Source organism: Parus major, chromosome 15 (genome assembly GCF_001522545.3).
Source record: "Parus major isolate Abel chromosome 15, Parus_major1.1, whole genome shotgun sequence".
Taxonomy (NCBI): domain Eukaryota; kingdom Metazoa; phylum Chordata; class Aves; order Passeriformes; family Paridae; genus Parus; species Parus major.
In genome coordinates this window covers 3,291,961-3,309,613 of record NC_031784.1, presented here as the reverse complement: position 1 = coordinate 3,309,613, position 17,653 = coordinate 3,291,961, and the positions used below count along the sequence as shown (strand labels likewise).

General features: G+C 44.1%; 2 protein-coding genes and 1 long non-coding RNA gene across 13 annotated transcripts in view; 1 reads left to right on the top strand and 2 right to left on the bottom strand.

The window, feature by feature from the left end:
• The window catches only part of PPTC7 (protein phosphatase targeting COQ7), a 27,167-nt gene extending 10,932 nt beyond the window's left edge, over window positions 1–16,235 (top strand). Inside the window, exons 3-10 of one of the 11 annotated variants that reach the window (XR_004499534.1) lie at window positions 1,311–1,509; window positions 3,620–3,743; window positions 5,343–5,472; window positions 6,838–7,216; window positions 10,504–10,992; window positions 11,259–11,358; window positions 13,200–13,419; window positions 15,888–16,235. Coding sequence is in view for 2 of the 11 variants with exons in the window: in XM_015643837.2 (XP_015499323.1) it covers window positions 1,311–1,509; window positions 3,620–3,743; window positions 5,343–5,472; window positions 6,838–6,896 (512 nt within the window). In the remaining 9 variants the exon portion in view is untranslated. The other 10 variants (XR_004499533.1, XR_004499538.1, XR_004499535.1 and 7 more) reach the window with 10 other exon arrangements.
• Window positions 10,444–11,231, bottom strand: LOC117243694. Its single transcript, XR_004499540.1, has 2 exons — window positions 11,139–11,231; window positions 10,444–10,968 (listed from the first exon to the last, which is right to left on the bottom strand). It is a non-coding gene; the product is annotated as an uncharacterized LOC117243694 (long non-coding RNA).
• Window positions 10,646–17,653, bottom strand: RAD9B (RAD9 checkpoint clamp component B). Its single transcript, XM_033518231.1, has 12 exons — window positions 17,593–17,653; window positions 16,870–16,940; window positions 15,869–16,018; window positions 15,547–15,661; window positions 14,849–14,948; window positions 14,640–14,746; window positions 12,816–12,922; window positions 12,291–12,355; window positions 11,685–11,792; window positions 11,229–11,391; window positions 10,846–10,932; window positions 10,646–10,684 (listed from the first exon to the last, which is right to left on the bottom strand). Exons 1-12 carry the CDS (start codon window positions 17,624–17,626, stop codon window positions 10,646–10,648), a joined length of 1,146 nt encoding a protein of 381 aa, XP_033374122.1. The 5' UTR covers window positions 17,627–17,653.

The window sequence follows — 17,653 nt, the reverse complement described above, 5'->3', positions numbered from 1 at the left end:
GCAAATAATATAAAACTGAAATGGGAGGAAACTGTGTAATTTATTTAATCACTCTTGTGTTGCAGCACAGTTTTGGACACTGTCACATATAAAATCATGATTTTTTTCCAGAGATACTTCTTTGACTTAACATTCATTAAGGATGGGGAAGGTCCTGTGTGTTCACTAGAGAACAGATTCAGGGCAAGTGCATTGCAGGGAACTCTCTGTATTAGAAAGAGAATTGTCTGGAACAGGCAGTGCCTGGAGCCAGCTGGACTTCTGCACTAGCAAGCCTGATCCTAAGCTTTGCTCACTGCAAGCTTGTGGTCTGTCCAACATGGAGCTGTGCTTGGAAAATCCTGCTGGAAGAACATGAGGGGAGAAGGTGAAGACAGTTCACAAGCCCATGACATGGGGCAGAAGTGCTGTAGCTGTGTTTCCCTCTCTTGGGGATTGAAAGGTCTTTTGGTGGCTGTGCTGTCCTGTCCTATTTGCAGAGCTGAGTGATTGCTGCTTGCTGTGAAGGACTTGGATTTCTTTGCAATACAGCATTTTTGTGGCTTGCAACCAAGCACAGTTGGTGGCTACTTCCCAGTGAATGAGTGGAGAATTCCTCAGTGCCCTCAAGCTTGGCTGGGATAGTTCCAAGCACAGTTGACATCATGTATTTTGCTATTACTTTAATTTGGAAGAGTATTTGTCTCTGAAACACTTTTTTTTCTTAAATTTGTGGAGTTGGTGTCCTGAGGATATGACAGGATTATTATTTTTTGAACCTGAAGCAAGCTCTGAAGAGCCAGGCTGGAAGGAAAAGCATTTCATGTTCTGAGCAGAGAAATGCAGCAGGACCTAATACTTAATTGCAAACAGGTCTTTACTTGGTGTGGTTTATTTACAGCTGATGAGTGAAACTGTGTGGAGAGCTCCTAGCATTGTATGGATGCTACTAGAATTCTATTATCTCCGTGATTTCGGAATTTCAGTATTTTATGTGAGTTCTGTAAATCCGGTCCTATAGCAGAATGTGCTGACATACGTTGGGATGGAAAACTGTAAATAAAGCCAAACAAAACAGGTATTTGTCAGCATAATGTGTTTACCAAAATCAAAGCATGAAGAGTAAATTCTACACAAAAATCATAGCTTGTATTGCAAAGATTTCTAGCATTTTGCTAGTTTTATTTTATATTAATTCTGCCATTATCGAGTATTTCCATTTCTCCTGACTTTTAAGCTTTGATGAATGTTGTAATTTTTTGAATCATTGATCAGATCAGTGAGAGAACAAGCAGTTTCTGTAAGGCTGACTGCAGTCACTGTGTTTGCAGGGAGCAGCACAGCTTGTATAGTTGTCCTGGACAGATCAAGTCATCGTTTACATACAGCCAACTTGGGAGATTCTGGATTTTTGGTAGTCAGAGGTGGGGAAGTCGTCCATCGATCCGACGAGCAGCAGCATTACTTCAACACTCCCTTCCAACTGTCAATAGCTCCACCAGAAGCAGAAGGAGTTGTCTTAAGTGACAGGTAAGGGGGAAGAGGAACCTTTAATTTTTAATCTGTGCATGTGACCAGCTCCCAAAAAGTTGTGGTTTTGCTGCTGTTGGGCTCTTCTCTACCACATAGGGTATAAACATGTATCCAGTCAGGTCCTGCACCTGCCACCCTCCCTCTTTGGGTAACATGAACATTTCTCACCTTGTACTACTTAACTTTGTACCTGTTGCACTGTCTGAATTTAATGGGCTATTCATGGTGGCATATTCCCATAGCCATGGGCTTCTTCTGATCCATGGGAAGATGTCACCCACTATAGCTGTTGTGTGGACAAGTGGCTGGACTTCCCAGCAGAGCTTTGGTTCCAATCCCTGCCTGTACTCCCTTGGGACTGTTTGGAGTAGCTAATTTAGATATCTTGGCAGTGAGGTTGCAAGTGCTTGAAGAATAGAGCAGAGGGACATGTGACTGTAACTTGTGTTTCCAGCAGCATATTGTATTTGACCAAAACCAGCAAAAAAACTGTTTGGCAGAACACCAAGCTGGGAATGAGAGTATGAGGAAAGGACAATCTGTTCACAGAAATGAGTTGTTTCAAAGGCAGGCTTGTTCTTGTGTCTTCCCTTAGGAATGTCAGGCTGATCCATCCTGACTTTGTGAAGTCTCACCAGTAATATGAAATAAACTTAAAAATAAACAGCTTTCAAATATGTGTTAAAATGCAGCTTTCAAAATGTCTCACTCATTAAAGTGATATCCCTCATCTGAATAGAAGGAGGTGGTAACAGGATCTTCAGAGAGTGGCCATGGAATAAAGGGAGTGCAGTAGGCAGCTGAAGTTTTGGACTCAACGAGCTTGAGTCTTTTCCAACATAAATGATTCTGTGCAGTATCAGGGCTGATGCAGTAAAGGTTGAGACTTTAATCCAAAATAACTCTTTTTGAAAGTGTTGGTTAAACTGTTGAAACTCCTGACCGTTCTTGTGTGTGGTTTTCTTTCTTCATCCTGCAACTGCTGAGAGGAAGCCAGGGTAGGACTCTGAAATTAGAACCCTTTCAGTAATCCAAGTTCTTTGTTAGACGAAAATTAAATGATCTCTTGAAATTCCAGAGCTGTAAAAAATCTTTAATTTTCTGAGATTCTCTGTCATCTGTAGGAAGACCATAAAAACAAAGAGCAGAAAGATAATTGATAATGTCCAGTGGAAGTCAGGGAGGCCAAGTAATCTGAGTCATCCAGTAATAAGGAAAGCACAAGATAAATGTGCTCCCACACTTCAGCTCTGAATCATGATTACAGCTTTCTGGCTGGTTCCTGCACTGTTCCTGACGTTAATTAGTACTCATGCTCCTTGTCGAAACACTTCTCCTGTCCTTTTTTATTTGTTGTCCCAGTTCAGTGATGAATTTGGCTATATATGGGCATAGGCAGGCAATCTTAACTCCATCAGCCTTCCTGAAGCTACACATCAGTTGAGCAAAGCAGCTCCTCTGTGTTTTGGCAGAGCCCAATGGCCTGGGATGCAGTGATTTCTCCTTTTTACAGACCCCTGAAGAGTCTTTAAAAATGAAAGGTTTGTTATGTAGCCTCTGAGAATCAGATTTTGCAGCAATATTCGTGTCCAAACTGGGTGTTTTCTCCTCTTGGTGTTGTGTAATGTGTTAGACACAAGCATTCCAACAGACTCTGGTCTCCTGGTAGTGATTTCCAGACATTGAATTAGAAAGTCATTCAGAATCCTGAAGTGTTTGGGCCAGGCCTGTTATTAATTGTTCTTTCAAGTATCGCTCTCATATCTTCAAGATGAGCAGAAGGAAGCCCTGAGCTGCCATTCTGTTTACTGGTTTCCATGGAGACACACTCCTGGAGGAGATTAGTTTGCAGCATTGTTCATGAGGGAATTTTAACTGCAAATCCTGGGTGCAGGAGCTGGACCAGGACCTGTTTGCAGTCACAGAGTCTGTGGTGGAACTTTCCTGACATCCCAGCCTGGTGCTCAAACTCCACAGGGAGTGATTATTCCTTTATCTTGCACAAACCCCCAAAGAGCAGTGAAGTGCAGAAGCTGTGGATGTGCTGTTTGAGGTTGTTTGGTGTCTTTGTGAGGGTTGGAGTCCTGTAAGCTCTGTCCATCCCCAGCCCCGAGGCTGCTGACAGCACGTCCTTCGATGTCCAGCTTGGGGACATCATCCTGACGGCCACGGACGGACTGTTTGACAACATGCCTGACTACATGATCCTGCAGGAGTTGAAAAAGCTGAAGGTGAGTGTGTGTGTCCTCAAGCTCTCACAGCTTTTGTGTTTGCTAAACCTTTCTAGTTGCTACCTTTACTTCTAATACCTGAAACCTTTGTGTTTTATGTAAGAACCCCATCACAAAGTGCTGTATCCTTAAAAGGACTTCCAGGTGAATACCCCATGTGAGCAGTACAAGGGACATTGATCCCAGAGGGCTTTCTCTTGGATCTGCATCCAGGCTGAATCCAGAAGTAGCAGCTTGGGCATAAATTTCCCAAGTAACAGCTGGTTCCATGTCAGTAACTGGTGAGGGAGGAGGAGGGAAGGAAATGTTCAGTAGCAGGTGCTGCCTTTGGCCTCACACTGCACCTGCAGGTTGGAGATGATACACAGGGAAATGGAGAATCCTCTCCTGGGTTACTTGAGGGTGAGCTTACACTTAAAATAAATTTCAGCTTCTCTAACCAGTAATTCTGACATAGTATGGGCTGTCTGAATTGCGGGTTGCACATGCTTGAAAATCTTCAGTGTTCTGTGAAAAAAAATATCCTGTCAGCTTTTCCACATTAGTGACCACAAATGTTCTTTTTAAATAGTAAGAATACATGAAAATATTTTAACTTGGCTGAGAACATTTAGCTTCAGGCTATTTACTTACAGAAAGGAAAGTACACTTAAGGAGATATCAATATGTATAAACTCCTTGAGGAAACTATTTTGCTGTGAAATGCAAATAAGAGAATTACAGTGTGGCTTGAAGAGAATTTGGCCTCCTCTTATCCTGCAGCTCCACAGGTCACTAATGTGTCACTGGTGCTGAAACCACCTCACACCCTTGTCTGTGCACAGGGCAAGGCTGTCCTGGCTGGCCACTGGAGTTGGAATTCCCTTGTGGAAGAAAGCTGAGCTCCACCTTTTGGCGCGTTTGGGAAAGGCACTGGAGTTCCCCAAGAGGTTCAGCCAAAAGTTAATCACATAAATGCCTGCTAATTCCCAAACCTGCGGGGAAGGCTCTTGAAATGACAAGACATTTAAAAATGGTTACAGACAAAAAGAGCAATGATTGTCTGTCATGTTGGCTTGAGTGAGAAAAGCCTGGGAGGAAAGCAGCAGAATTACTGAAGCAGGGAAAAAAATGTCCTTAAAACACAGCCTGGAGAAGGTGTGTGTGCTCTCAGTGCATTTTTCTCATCTGACTCTGAAGTGCCCCTTCTCCCCAAGGGTGCTCTTGGGGTGAGAGAGCCAGAGGTGCAAGACTTGCACTCAAGATAAAACAAATACTTCACCAGAGCCTGCCTGGGAGGGAGGGAAGGTCCTTGCAGGGTGCACTGCAGTGACAGCTGCCAAATGCCCTGTTCCCTTCAGGTGACATGGTTTAGTCTGCTTTGAGTATTACTCTTCTAAGTTTCTAAATTCTGGAAATGCTCCAAACCCAGCCTTGAACTGGTGGGATTTGAGGTCTGGCTGTCCCTGGTGAAGATCCACAGTTATAACCCAATTTACAAAACCTAAAGAATGGGGAAGGTTCTGTTTGCAGTGAGGGATCTCCAAACCTGACACAGATCAGCACAAAAACTTCTGTAGACACCTGAATAAAAATAAACTTCTTTCCTCACGAATTTAGAACTCCAACTACGAGAGCATCCAGCAGACTGCACGGAGCATTGCTGAGCAAGCCCACGAGCTGGCCTATGACCCCACGTACATGTCACCCTTTGCACAGTTTGCCTGTGACAATGGATTGAATGTCAGAGGTGAGAGCTTCTCCTCCTCTTCCTGCTGCTGCTGTCTTGGAGAGATCTTTAGCAAAGTGAAGTTCTGCTGTTCCAAAATCCTGTAGGAAAACAGAATAGTAGCAAATGTGGTTGGCAGGAGAGCACCAAGCTCGTGTGGGATTTGGCAAAGCCCCCAGGGTCTGCACAGGCCATCATGGCCCCAGCAGAGCAGAAGCCTCCCGTGGGGAAGCAGCTGGAGCATGGAGAACACAGTGCCCTGATTGTTTTATTTTTAATGTAATCTGTGCATTTCTGCCCCAGGAATCCTGCCTGAGACAAGTTCTCCAGTACTCCTGTACTTACTTGTTGCTTGGATTCGGGTGTGTGGGTGGTGAGTGAGGGTTTTTTGTTTGGGGGTTTTTTTAAGGTCTCATCTTACTGCTGTGTTTCAGCTGAGGTTCTGCCCACTCTTTGGTAGATTTTGGATTGGTTTTTTAGTTGCAATTTGAAACTCTTGTATCATTGGCATCCCCGTACTGATCTGTCTGTTGGTTCTACTTCTGTGCTTTAGAAAGGCATTGTCAAAACACCTGGCAGACCTCAGAGTCCGAGCAAACATCTTTCTTTTAACAATTTCTTACTTTTAAATAAACAAATAAATAGAATTCTGCTAGTAAAGATGTTCTCATCTCTGTATCAGAAGGGCAGGATTTCCTGCAAGAACCTTAAGCCCCTTTCCTCAGGTAGCAGCTGTCACACTTGGGCTCTGTGTTGCTCCAAGCTCAGTCACTCAGTAATGAAGCTGCAGATCTCCAGACTCCAAGGGATTGCTTTAACTTCCCACATAACAAAACCTCTCTTCTGGGCCATTTCTCCAGGATTTGAATGTGTTGCTCTGGCTGTTGAGGATTGAAAAATAACTATTAAAAATGTTAAGTAGCTTTTAGGAAGACCTGAGGTAATACAGTGCTGGAGAAGATGCTAAAGAGGTGTTGTTTGATTTACAGTGGAAATTCCTGAGGAGATCTGATTTCATGGCTGTTTACGTGTAACAAAGCAGTGTCAGGTGTTTTGTGCATTTATTAAAGAGTCTGCTGAGAACAGGCTTTGTGCTCTGCCAGCTACCAGCAATGTTCAAGGTTCTGACCTCCTTTTCATAGTTTGATCTCACTGGAGCTTGAAAGGAGCGTGGTTTTGTGCTGTGTTAAATGTCACTGCACCCCTCGGTTTGGAAAGGAGGTGGGGGAGGCAGAGTTTGTGGCTACTCAAACCAGGTTTTGAACACTTAAACCAGTTTTAAAGAGCTCTCCGTGGGGAATGTCACAGATTATGATCTGTGATGATCTGAGATGAAGACAGCCCACTGTGGTTTGATGAAATAAGAGATTTTTGCTTCCATTGCAGGGGGGAAACCAGACGACATCACCGTCCTTCTTTCCATCGTAGCCGAGTACACAGACTGAGGTCCTGGCGCTGTCCGAGCTGCCCCCGGCCGGTTTCCTGCTGGCAGGATTGTTCCTTCCTCCCCAGCTGCTCCGGGCAGCCGGCCCTGAGCCCGGAGCCTGGCCCGAGACGCAGCTGAGGCCCTTTCTAAGAACCACTCGTAGTCCACTGGTCTTGGTCTGCTAGCAAGAGATGAAGAAGCTCAAGGCTTGGAGCTTTTCTTTGAGAGCTTAGTCCTTGTCCGGAGCAGGGGAGGATCCATCCCACAGCCTTGCTGTGCTGCAGATGTGACTTTCCAAGGAGTAGAATTGGTTGATCACCTTTCAAACTAGATCAATAGGTAACGCCTCCGCACGAGGGCATATTACTCTATTTCCTAGGAACGTTCGCTGTTGTTGAGGGTGTGTTACAGACCCAGTTCCATAAAGCATAGTCTTGTTCCAGTGATAGCCGAGGTTTCGTGTTTCTGAGCTCCGGTTTTCAGGAGATTTATAACTGCTGTAAACATTCTGCTCTTGCCATCCATGGTGTCAGCCTTAGGAGCCTTTTCTAGTACGAGATTTCAAACAAACCTAGTTCAAGTTATATGGATGCAAATGTGTTTTGTGATTTCAGGTGCTTAACTGTGATCTTAAAAGTTCTGCAGATCATTCGTCCATAATGGGCCTGGTTCTGGATGTTTTGGCTGTGGATAATTATTATTTTTTTTTAAACAAAAATTCTAGCTCAGTCTCAAACAGCCAAGCTGGCCACACTTGAGGTCTTTCAGCATTTGAACCCATCTCAGCGTGGGATGATGGTAAATGCTACGGTGGGAGGTTGCACAAAACAGCTCATCCTCAATCCGAGCGTCTTCACTTCGGGTAGATAATTCTGTTGTTGATATAAAACATAATTTGTGTTAATAATTGCCACTCTTGCTTGTAGAACAGAATATGCTGCACCAGTTTAAGTCCAGTTGATCCTTTCTGACTCAAACAGGCACCTCTTTGCTTCTGCTGCAGCAGCGGCAGCAAGTACGAAAATGGAAACTTAATGAAAATAATCAGCAAAGCTTACATTTCATTTTAACTAAAGTTTAGGGTTTTCAATGATCCTTAATGATGTTTACAGTTATCTAACAGCCACTTTGCAATATGACATTTCCTTTTCAATGACAGTAGCTCACGTTTGTCCCCCCTTTTCCAGCCAGCTTTCCTTTTCCTTTCCTGAGGCTCATATGAAAGCTGAGAGCTGTAAAGATATATATATTTTTGGTCAGTTTTTCATTAACTTTTTTGCTGGTAGAGAAGTATGTAGAAATAAATTAAAGCCATGTTTTTATATATAAAAAGTCGGGTAATGTTGCTGTTTAGGTGAGTGCAGTTAAACTTGGTCAGTAAGGAATCTTACCTGCTCTCAAGAGGAGATTTTTACTACCTGGTTTATTGTATTAAAACTGTTTAAGTTTGAGGTTACCTCAACTTGTTTAAAGAATTTTTGTGGACTTGTACTGTATATTTGCGTAACTATGTCAAGCTTTTATTTAAGGTCATTTAACATGTACCATGTACATGTCATTTTACTATATTTCAGTGCATCATGCTTGTAACAGGCATTTCATTTATAATAAGTGATTAATTTGGGAGCTCTTCAGTAATTTATCTGCTATTCCTCAATTGGCATAATGTTAGATATCTACTTTAAATCACCTTGTAATTACTCGTCAAAATGCCTTAACTACCCTAACTTGACCAAAATAGGATTTTGGTGAGGGTATGGGGAGGATTATATTAATGAAGAAAAATTAATTAGTTTTGTGACACACAAACAGTGAGTGGTGGAGAACTTTGCACAACCTGTCAGTCCTTGTTTTTAACCTGAACAAGCTGTCTCTGGCTGTCTTGGAGGAATGTATTCACATGCAGAACAGGGCTTTGTTTCTTGTTCGGGAGGGGCTTTTCTCTCCCGACTCTGGGTGTCTTTACATTTATCCAGTATTTACTCTGCACGCTTCTGGATTAGAGCAGATTTGATCAATTCTTCTTTCCCTTTGCCCTTCCCTTCAGGCGATGCCCCTGTGGCCCCTGGCTGTCCTCTGCTCTCAGCACAGTCCCCCGCTCTCCCTGTTTCCCCTTCCCGGCTTTCCAGACCTTTCCCCGGGGACGTGTGTGGGTCAGAGGGTCTGGAATTCCCGAATTCCCGCTCCTCCGGGGCCGGGCGCGCTCCCTGTCTGTATCCGCAAATCCGTTTGCCTCATATCACACCATGACCTGTTGGGTTTTTTTAAATAAAGAACAAATTTGGGTTTTGATTTACAAATCATGAGTTTTTCCCTCACCGGGCACACCAAAGACCAGTAAAGCTTTTAGCTTTTCCATCTGTTTATAAAGCAATACTGTATTATAAAGAATTGATATTTTTATCACATGCTTGATTGTTTTGGGTTTTTTTTAAGACGTGCACTCTGAACATATCAAACCTGATTTTTTCCTATGAACTTAACGCTGTCTGCGCACAACTGATCTTTGGAGAAGGAAGTGACAGGGCCCATCCTATCAAAAATAATTCCCAGCGATGCATGAAGCAGTAACACTTGCTAGGGGTTAGGTTAGTGGGAATGTTCACGAGAGGAATGTACAAGAAAGGTGTTCCCCGAGTTGGAAGCGAGCGGAGCACGGGCTGGCTTGGAGCTGCTGCAGGGGGTTGTGGTTTGTTTTGGGAGGGGGGATCTGGAGGAACAGGAGGAGCTTTGTCCCCCAGGAACCTGGGATTGCTGCAGCAGCGGCCGTAGGGATTGGGGTGGAACAGGGTTAGGATGTGGTGAATTGGAAGAGCTCTGGTTCCTTGCTGTTTTCCTGGCTATCTTTGGGAGAGCTGCGTCATACAGTCCTAAATGTCCTTTTTCAGGCTGAAAGCAAAACCAAACCAAAAACCGGATTTGGGACCAGGCAGTTACAAGTGAGTGGAGGAGAAGGGAGAGGTGACCATGTGGCAGGAGTGGGAGGATTTAGTGATGGAATGTCCACCTCTTGGTAAGGGATGTCCTTTCTCCAGCTGCTGTGTGGAGAAGCCGACTGTATGCAGTAGTTTCTGACAAAGATAGCTGAAACAATGAAGCAAAATCTGAGTCTGTATCTGAGGATGCTTTTTTGTTGCTGTTAAAATGAGACTATCATCTATGCTTACCTAAGAGGCAATTATGTGAATTTCATGTCTGAGGTATAACTTATGCAGGAATAGTTCTGTAAATACATTTAAATAAATTGTAAAGATATTTAATAAATATAGTATTTATACTAAAATGTGCTTTTTAAAGTCAAAACCCCTCTGTTTGTTGATGTGGGGATGGGTTGGTGGCACAGAGGCACAGGCAGGGCTGGGAGGGCTGGGCTGTCACTGTGACCTCCCTGCACTGCTCTCAAATTCACACCTGAGCGACACCCGATGCCTTCTGCAGCAGCCAGGCAGACAGATAAGGATCCCTTAATTGACTGGGAATTTCGGTGTTGTATTCCAGTGTGACTTTGGAAATACTGCACTGCCCCTGATGTGGGGTGGAGGAGACGCAGGGAAAGGAAAGAATAATGCAAGTCTGAAACACTTTATTTTTTAAAATGCAGTTCTGTGACAACTTTGTTTTTTCAGTTAAACCCCGGTTCTACAGAGTCTGTAAAAACCTGAGTTCTCCTGGAGCTGGGCTGGGTTATTTTTCCAGCACCCTTAACCAGAACAGTGGCTTCATTTGCCTGATGTGGTAGCAGAGTTTGAATTCAAACTGAGCCTCTCTCTAGTGAGAGCGTTCTGAGAGCAGAACCCCCAGCAGTTCCTGCAGAACACACAAACCTCAACAGAGTCAGTCATGACCTAAATTTGTGCCATTACAAGAGCACTGACAATTCCAGAACGTTCTGTGCTGCTAGGTCACAGCAGCAGTGACAAAGCACTGCACTCTTCACTGTCTGTCCCTGCACCCCTGCACTACAGTACCGGGGAGCTCTGCAAGGCACCCAGCTCCTCCTCAGTGTCACTGGCTGTCACCAAACTCTGGAAGGTGTCACCAAGAGCCTCCTTCTCCTTGTAAGAGACAGCTCCAAAGAATAAGGAGTGGAACTGGAAAATGCAATATTTGTACAGGTAAGAATTCCATGATACAAAATTTGGGTATTAATTATTTGTGAAACTTTTGCCACTTTTAAGATCTTTCTCAGCCAGTGCAACCCACGTGCCCCTCAGGAGTGTTCCCAGCAGTGGTGGGGTTCCACTGTGGGGAGTTCCCTCACCTTCTCATAAGGAGCCTCTGTGGCCTTTCCTCCCGCTGCCTCGGCCGTGGCTGCTCCTGCTCTGCCTGGCACATCCCTCTCTGTGCCTCTGGGAATATTTTTTATCTCTTGTTTCTCCAGAGCACTTGGGGCTTTTGCCGAGTGCATGCTCGGAGTGTTTCCCTTCTGCTGTGGCCTTTTGGAAGTGGCTGTGTCTGCATTGCTGGCTCCATCCATGGAGGTCTGGGCAGATTTATCCATGGCAGTCCTTGAGCTGCATTGCACAGGGTAGGGCAGGTTAGTAACTGGCTTTGTGTTTCATTGGAATTTATTTTCTGTTTGTGGAAGGTTACAGCTTTAGGGGAGATTGTCAGCATCTTCCCTCCTGCTGCACCCAGATCCCATGGAGATGAGAAAGCAGCAGCTCGTACACAATGTTCTCTCTTGTACCCCCTTATTGCCATTGTGCTGCTGAGATGTTCCTGAACCCCTGTAGTGCAGAGTTTTCCTGTGAAAACCTGAGTTTTTCACCCTTTTAAGGCCACCTGCCCCCTCAGCCCCTGTTACCTGTGCCAGGGCCGTGGGCAAGAGGCAGGCTCTGGGGAAGCTGCTTCCTTCTCAGCCTCACACAAGGTAGCCAGGATAAAGCTGGCCTCCAGCAGCAGGTCCTCAAGGCTGAAAGCAATGGGTCTAAACACAAGTATTGAGACCAAACAGCACAGGGAACTACAGATCCTGTGATTCTACCTATGAATTATAAAGGGCCTTCTCTGAAAAGCTGAAAACCTCCTGTATTTGCTACTGAGGAATGAGAGAGGGGCTCCTGTAAGAGATCTCACTGCTCCAATCAGCAAATACTGTGCAGTAGCAGAGTCAAATTATAGCATTAAACACGTAATTATTAAAATTGCATTTATTCAGAAAAAGTTTCTAAATAAATTGCCCACAGGGGACTGAGAGGCTCAGGTGTCCAGGTAATTTATACACAGGGAGCTCGTCAGTCAGCACGGCTGCCTTGGCAATGCCCAGGTTCAGTGTTTCATGTGGAATTACAAACTCTGGATTGCAGCTTAGAAATGGCTTTTGGTTTGAAATGAAAATCTGCCCTAATCTGCAGTTCAGTGTTCACTGGGTGACTGCAGGGGTCCCAGCCAGGGCAGTTCCCACACCTACTTCCCACATCTGTCGAAGTGGATGGACACAGGAACGCTCGTGGCTTCGGAAAACGCCAGCAGGCCCTGCAGAGAAGGGTAGGGGGTGAGGTGCTCATTAAACCCAGAACATTAATATTGGAATGTGAGTTTATCCCAGCTGCTGTTCACTGGCAAAAAGAGGGGGAAAGTCTGCTGCTTTTAAGAGTAATTTCTGTCCTTCCCTGCCAGAGCTTTGCCAGAGGAGGTTCTGCATGGAGAACTTCCCTGGTCACGATGCCTTCCCTGGGGCAGCTGTGCTGTGTCTGCCCAGCACAAACCACATCTGTTTCAAGTGTTTTGTTTGTCTTTCAAAGGCTCTGAGGTGTCCTGAGGATCCTGGGGTTTAAAGCTAATCCTCAACCAGGTGGTGAAACCCTGCTGCTGTCAGGAGGGCTGGTGGAACACAGCCCAGGGCCATTCCACAGGGACCATCCTGTGTTGTCCTGGTCCAGTCAGGCAAATCAATGAGAAATGGGTTTTGCTCCCAGACAAATTCTTACTTTACCCTCAATTCTTTAAGGCAAAATGTCACTTCAGAATCTACTCCAACTTGAAAGTAGTCAAATTCCTCTGGACTGAGCTGTATCTCAGTAAGCATTGTCCTTGAAAAGTCTGTTTGAGATAACAACAAAGTCAGGGACCCACAGCAGTGAAGTTTGAACCAACAAAGCTGTGACTAACCCTGAGCTTTTTACATAAACATTGTTTGAACAAATAATTGTGTTTTTATAGTGGTTAACAGTAATAAACGTTTAGCTTATATACATACTAGAATCATGTAAAATCCTCAATTTATTTGCAGTACATTGTAGATTTGAATGGATTTTAATAGAACCCATTCCATGTTCTGCTGTGTGATCTAACTTAACATCTACTGCTGTTCTTGCAGATCTGCTTCTTCCACAGGCATCCATCACAAATAATATTCCCAGCTGCCTATTGTTGCATGGATGGGAAGCCCAAAATGCAGCGTGACTTTAATTAAGAGATTAATCAAAATTGTTAACAATCACCAGAGCACAATAGAGGTGGACTGTGGCTCTTTGTTTTAAATTAGAATCTTTTCCTGACACTTAAGTGGCAACAGGAAATTGGCTGTTCAGTTTCAGGTATTCAGTTTTTTTGTTACCATGAGATTATTCTGTGGCTGTCAATGGGTGTGTGACAGTCCTGGAGAGCTCAGAGAAATTCCACAGCAGCTTGAGGCCAGGCTGCCAAGGAAGTGTTCCAGGCTATTCCCACTCTTCCCATTCTCTGCTCAGGAGCTTTGTTTTCTCTCCGAGAGCTCAAACAGGCTCTTGTAAGAAGCTCCTTGTGGCTGTGGCAGGGCTGTTTGTCACACCGTGCAGCCGCGGCTGAGCCACAAAGGAGAGCAGCTGTGGGCAGAGGGGTTCAAAGGACACGGGAGGTGCTGCAGGCAGGGAGATTCACCTCGAGTGCAGCGCCTCTCACTGCCCCTCCTCCCTTCCCTCACTGCGGTTTTGGGATCTCTTTACAACTGTACCGGTTTTTTCACTTTTTTTCTTACAGTAGTCCTGGTAAATGAATGTTTCTGAAGTCCCCAAATGTGTCATTGAAAAATGTAATCTCTTTATTTTCAGTAATTTCTGCCCTGTTTCACTCCAACCAGTTTCTATCACTTGTTGCTTCTCCTAGCCTATTCCCAGCCCTATTCCCACCCCTGTGCTCTGGGCTCTTCCCAGGTTGTTCTCCCCAGCTTTGGTCATAACAAGCATGAAAAGCATCTCCTTTATTATATGATACACAAGAACCTCTACTTCAAAACCACAATTACATCTTCAAAATTAGTTTGAGTCACACCCCAAGAATCTCCAGCTCCTTCTCCAGCTCCTGGAGATGTGACCATGGCAGTAACAGTGCTGACACTCTGTGCTGTCCTCAGACTAAAATATACTCTCTAATGATATCAATTCTATAATTGTGGTATTCAGATTTAAATAGTTCTTTTTAAAACATAAAATTATCCCCTTTTTCCTGGCAGTTGCCAGGCTGCTGCTCTTGCAGCACAGTAATTACCTCTTTCAAGCCTACAGCAAGTGGCTTAATTTACTTCAATTGGCTGCTCAGTCTGAGATCTGCCACTGACACCAGGAAGATGTTTCAATTTATTTAAATTTATTTAATTTATTAAAACCAGAGGGTGGCAGCATGACTTAAAATCTCTCTCTATAATGTTCTGTTAAAAATGTTGTTCAGCCATAAAATTCATCCCACGTTTATGTCGTGACAGTTATTATTCCTGGAGTTCTCCTCAAAAAAAAAAAAAGTTCAAAGCCCAAGTATTGGTTCACATTTTGAATTTCCTTACCAGTGTCTTCCTCAGTGTAACTCTTGAAACAAACTTTCATTGGAGTTACTGACAAGGTTATTTCTTCCTGACTGGTTGGGAAGTGAATCATCACATCAGCCAGCAGCCTATAAAATGTCATTCAACACTAAAATAATTCCATCTATGACTATTTAGCATTCAATACTTTAGAAAGTAAAACTCAAAAAGATATTTCTGTGTTTTGTTACCTGGAGTGGACTTTAAGAATGTTTGGGCACATGTGCTTTGCAAAAACAGCCTGCAAGGGATCACATTCTTGAAATGTCAGGTTATAGGTTTTTACAACACCTGAGTATAAAGGAATAAATAAAGAAAAATCAGTGCTTGGCTGCAATTTTGCAGGTTGTTTTTTTTTTTAAGTGTTAATTGTCCAATAGAGGAAGTGGCTTAGTCCAGCTATATGGAAATAACTCACCACAAACAGGAAATGGAACCCACCTGCCATCTTAGATTCCCTCCATCCTATTATTGTGCCTGGACAGCATTAAAGTTTTTAAGGATCCACAAGAAATAAATGAACAGCAACCAGTGCAACAAATGCAGGGTGGGAAACTGCCTCAGTAATTAACTGATAAAATAATATAAATGGGAGTGGAATGCAGAACACAAACCCTACAGATCTTTCTGGGTAAGGATGTGCTAAGGTCTGCAGACCTAATTCAATGTATTATCCTCAGATCAGTAACCCCAGCTGGATTATTGATAATATAAACCACTGCCTCCAGCACAGCACAGCTCTGTGGGGGGAGATGATGTTTATTTAGGAATTTTGCAAAGACTGATGCTGATGAACATTCCCAGTCCTGCTAGGCTGAGGATGACAGACCTGCTCCTGTGTTGGTAAGGGCATTAAACGTTGTGCTTTTAAACTCCCCTGTGACCTTACCATGCCTGCAGAGGAGCTGAAAGGTGATGTGGTGGTCACTGGGACTGGTGGAGATGCTGCACTTCTCTACATTCCTTTCCAGCACATTTACACATCTAAACACAGGGAGAACTGACTGCAAAAAAAAATATATCAGTGTAGAGGTTACTCCCAGAGCAGCTTTACAATAGATATAATTTCCCTGGGTTTGTACCCTGGTTTATCTCAAGCTGCTGCTCTTAAGGCTTCCCCAAACTGCTCTGTGGCTGATCCTCACCCACAATAATTTCAGCTGGAAATTGGGTTAATTTGCTGCTGTGTGTAACAACTCACTAAAATGTACCTTAATTATCAATTTACAGGGGAGGGATAACTGCTTCTCATTCTGACACGGGTGGGACACGGCTGTCCAGCAGTAATGTTGGAAAAACATGGATGAGAAGAACACACATGCATACGCTGACCTCGAGGAATTCACTGATCTTAAGGCAAGCTGGAAATGGAATCACAGAGTCAGTAGGGTTGGAAAAGACCTCCAACATCACAGAATCCAACCACAGAGGGAACAGAAGTGAAATAATTTATTAAATCAAAACTGTCTCATATTTAATGTTTTAAAAAAAACTTCCCATGGACTTCAGTGCCACCAGCAAACCTGGAAATTTACATCTCAAAATTATTAAAAATCTATAAAAATACGTACTTTTAAATTGATTTTACAATTATTTATGAAAATAATTGAGTTACACAAAGACCCAGAGCTTGTGTTTGAGGCATTTGAGGGACACAATCCATACAGATGAGCAAAGCCACCACTCACACCTCAAAAATTCTTCAGGTGTAAAACCAAATATCTCCACTTGTGATTTTCCATCCTCCCAGTGAGTCAAGGAGAGCTGATCACTTTTAACTAAGAAACCTCTGGAGAAAACACTAATTCTGCTGGAAATGGTGTTTGATTAATCAGAAGCATTAATGGATGTGTTCTTCCTGTTGAGTCACAACGGTACAAAACATGTTGTTTTTAGAGGCAGCTCCTGTGTGGTACAAAACTCAACCCTTGTGACCCCTGACAACAGAACTGAACCCCATGGCATTAATCCAGATGTCCTGGACAACAAAAAAAAATCAAAGGATCTTAGGGCAGAGTAGGAATAAAATCTTCCACGATGGAATCTGCATAATTACAATCACAGAAAATATGGCATTTGTCCATATTGAAAGTGGAGGGTGCTGTGAATGTAATGGACTGAAAGGTATCTGTAGGAAAACACAACATCCAATAGTATAAATATTGGGCTTATAATAAAGATTTTAAAATTAGAATAAATAAAATTCACTTACACCTTTTTCTAAGGGGTCAAACCAGAATTCATCACTAATCCGTGCTATGGCATGTATTGCTCTTCCAAACACTGCCCGGGAAAGAAAACACTGCAATACGCATTTTAAATTAAAATAAAAAGGTGACACTGCACTTTCTCCTGAATAATTCAAGAGGAAACATTACAAACTTATCCATTTGAAAGAAAACTGATGGTGAGAACGTTACTTTTGCTTTTTAATTAATATTTTCATTATCCAAACCCTCAATGTTTTGGAAAGCCACCTCTGACGAGGCACCTCGAGTGTCGCCTGTCCCTTTGCAGCACTTGGTGTTACCACAGATTAAGTCAATAAGACAAAACTCCACCACCGGGGTTAGAAACGACATTTAACAGACAGAAAATCTGAGAAGCAACGGGACATCTGGAGAGACGGAATCCTAAAAAACACAGCGGAACCCAGCAGAGGGCCTGGGGATTTGCCTCCGGCAGTGGCGGAGCAGCTTTTCCCACAGAATGCTGAGCCAGGAACCGCGCTGTGCCTCTGGAGGAGCACAGGGGGACACAGCCAGGCCACGGCATCTCCGCCCGGCACAATGCTGGGATGAGGGAGAGGCGGATCCCCCGCTCCGCTCCCGGGGCTCTTGTCCCGCTCAGATCCGTCCCTGAGGTGCCGAGGGTGCCGCGTTCCCGGTGTCCCGCATCCATCCCGCCTGTGCCGGGCTCCCCGGGGCCCCGGTACCTCGGAGCTGCGCCCCCCCGATCACGCACTTCATGGCTCCCCTCACGGCCGCGGAGGGCGG

Coding starts and splice junctions, on each gene's coding strand:
- RAD9B (XM_033518231.1), bottom strand. CDS start 17,626: ATGAAGTGCGTGATCGGGGGGGCGCAGCTCCGAG. Junction 16,941..17,592: donor CGGGGGGGCGCAGCTCCGAG/GTACCGGGGCCC, acceptor TTTCCCGGGCAG/TGTTTGGAAGAGCAATACAT. Junction 14,949..15,546: donor TCAGCTCCTCTGCAGGCATG/GTAAGGTCACAG, acceptor CTTTATACTCAG/GTGTTGTAAAAACCTATAAC.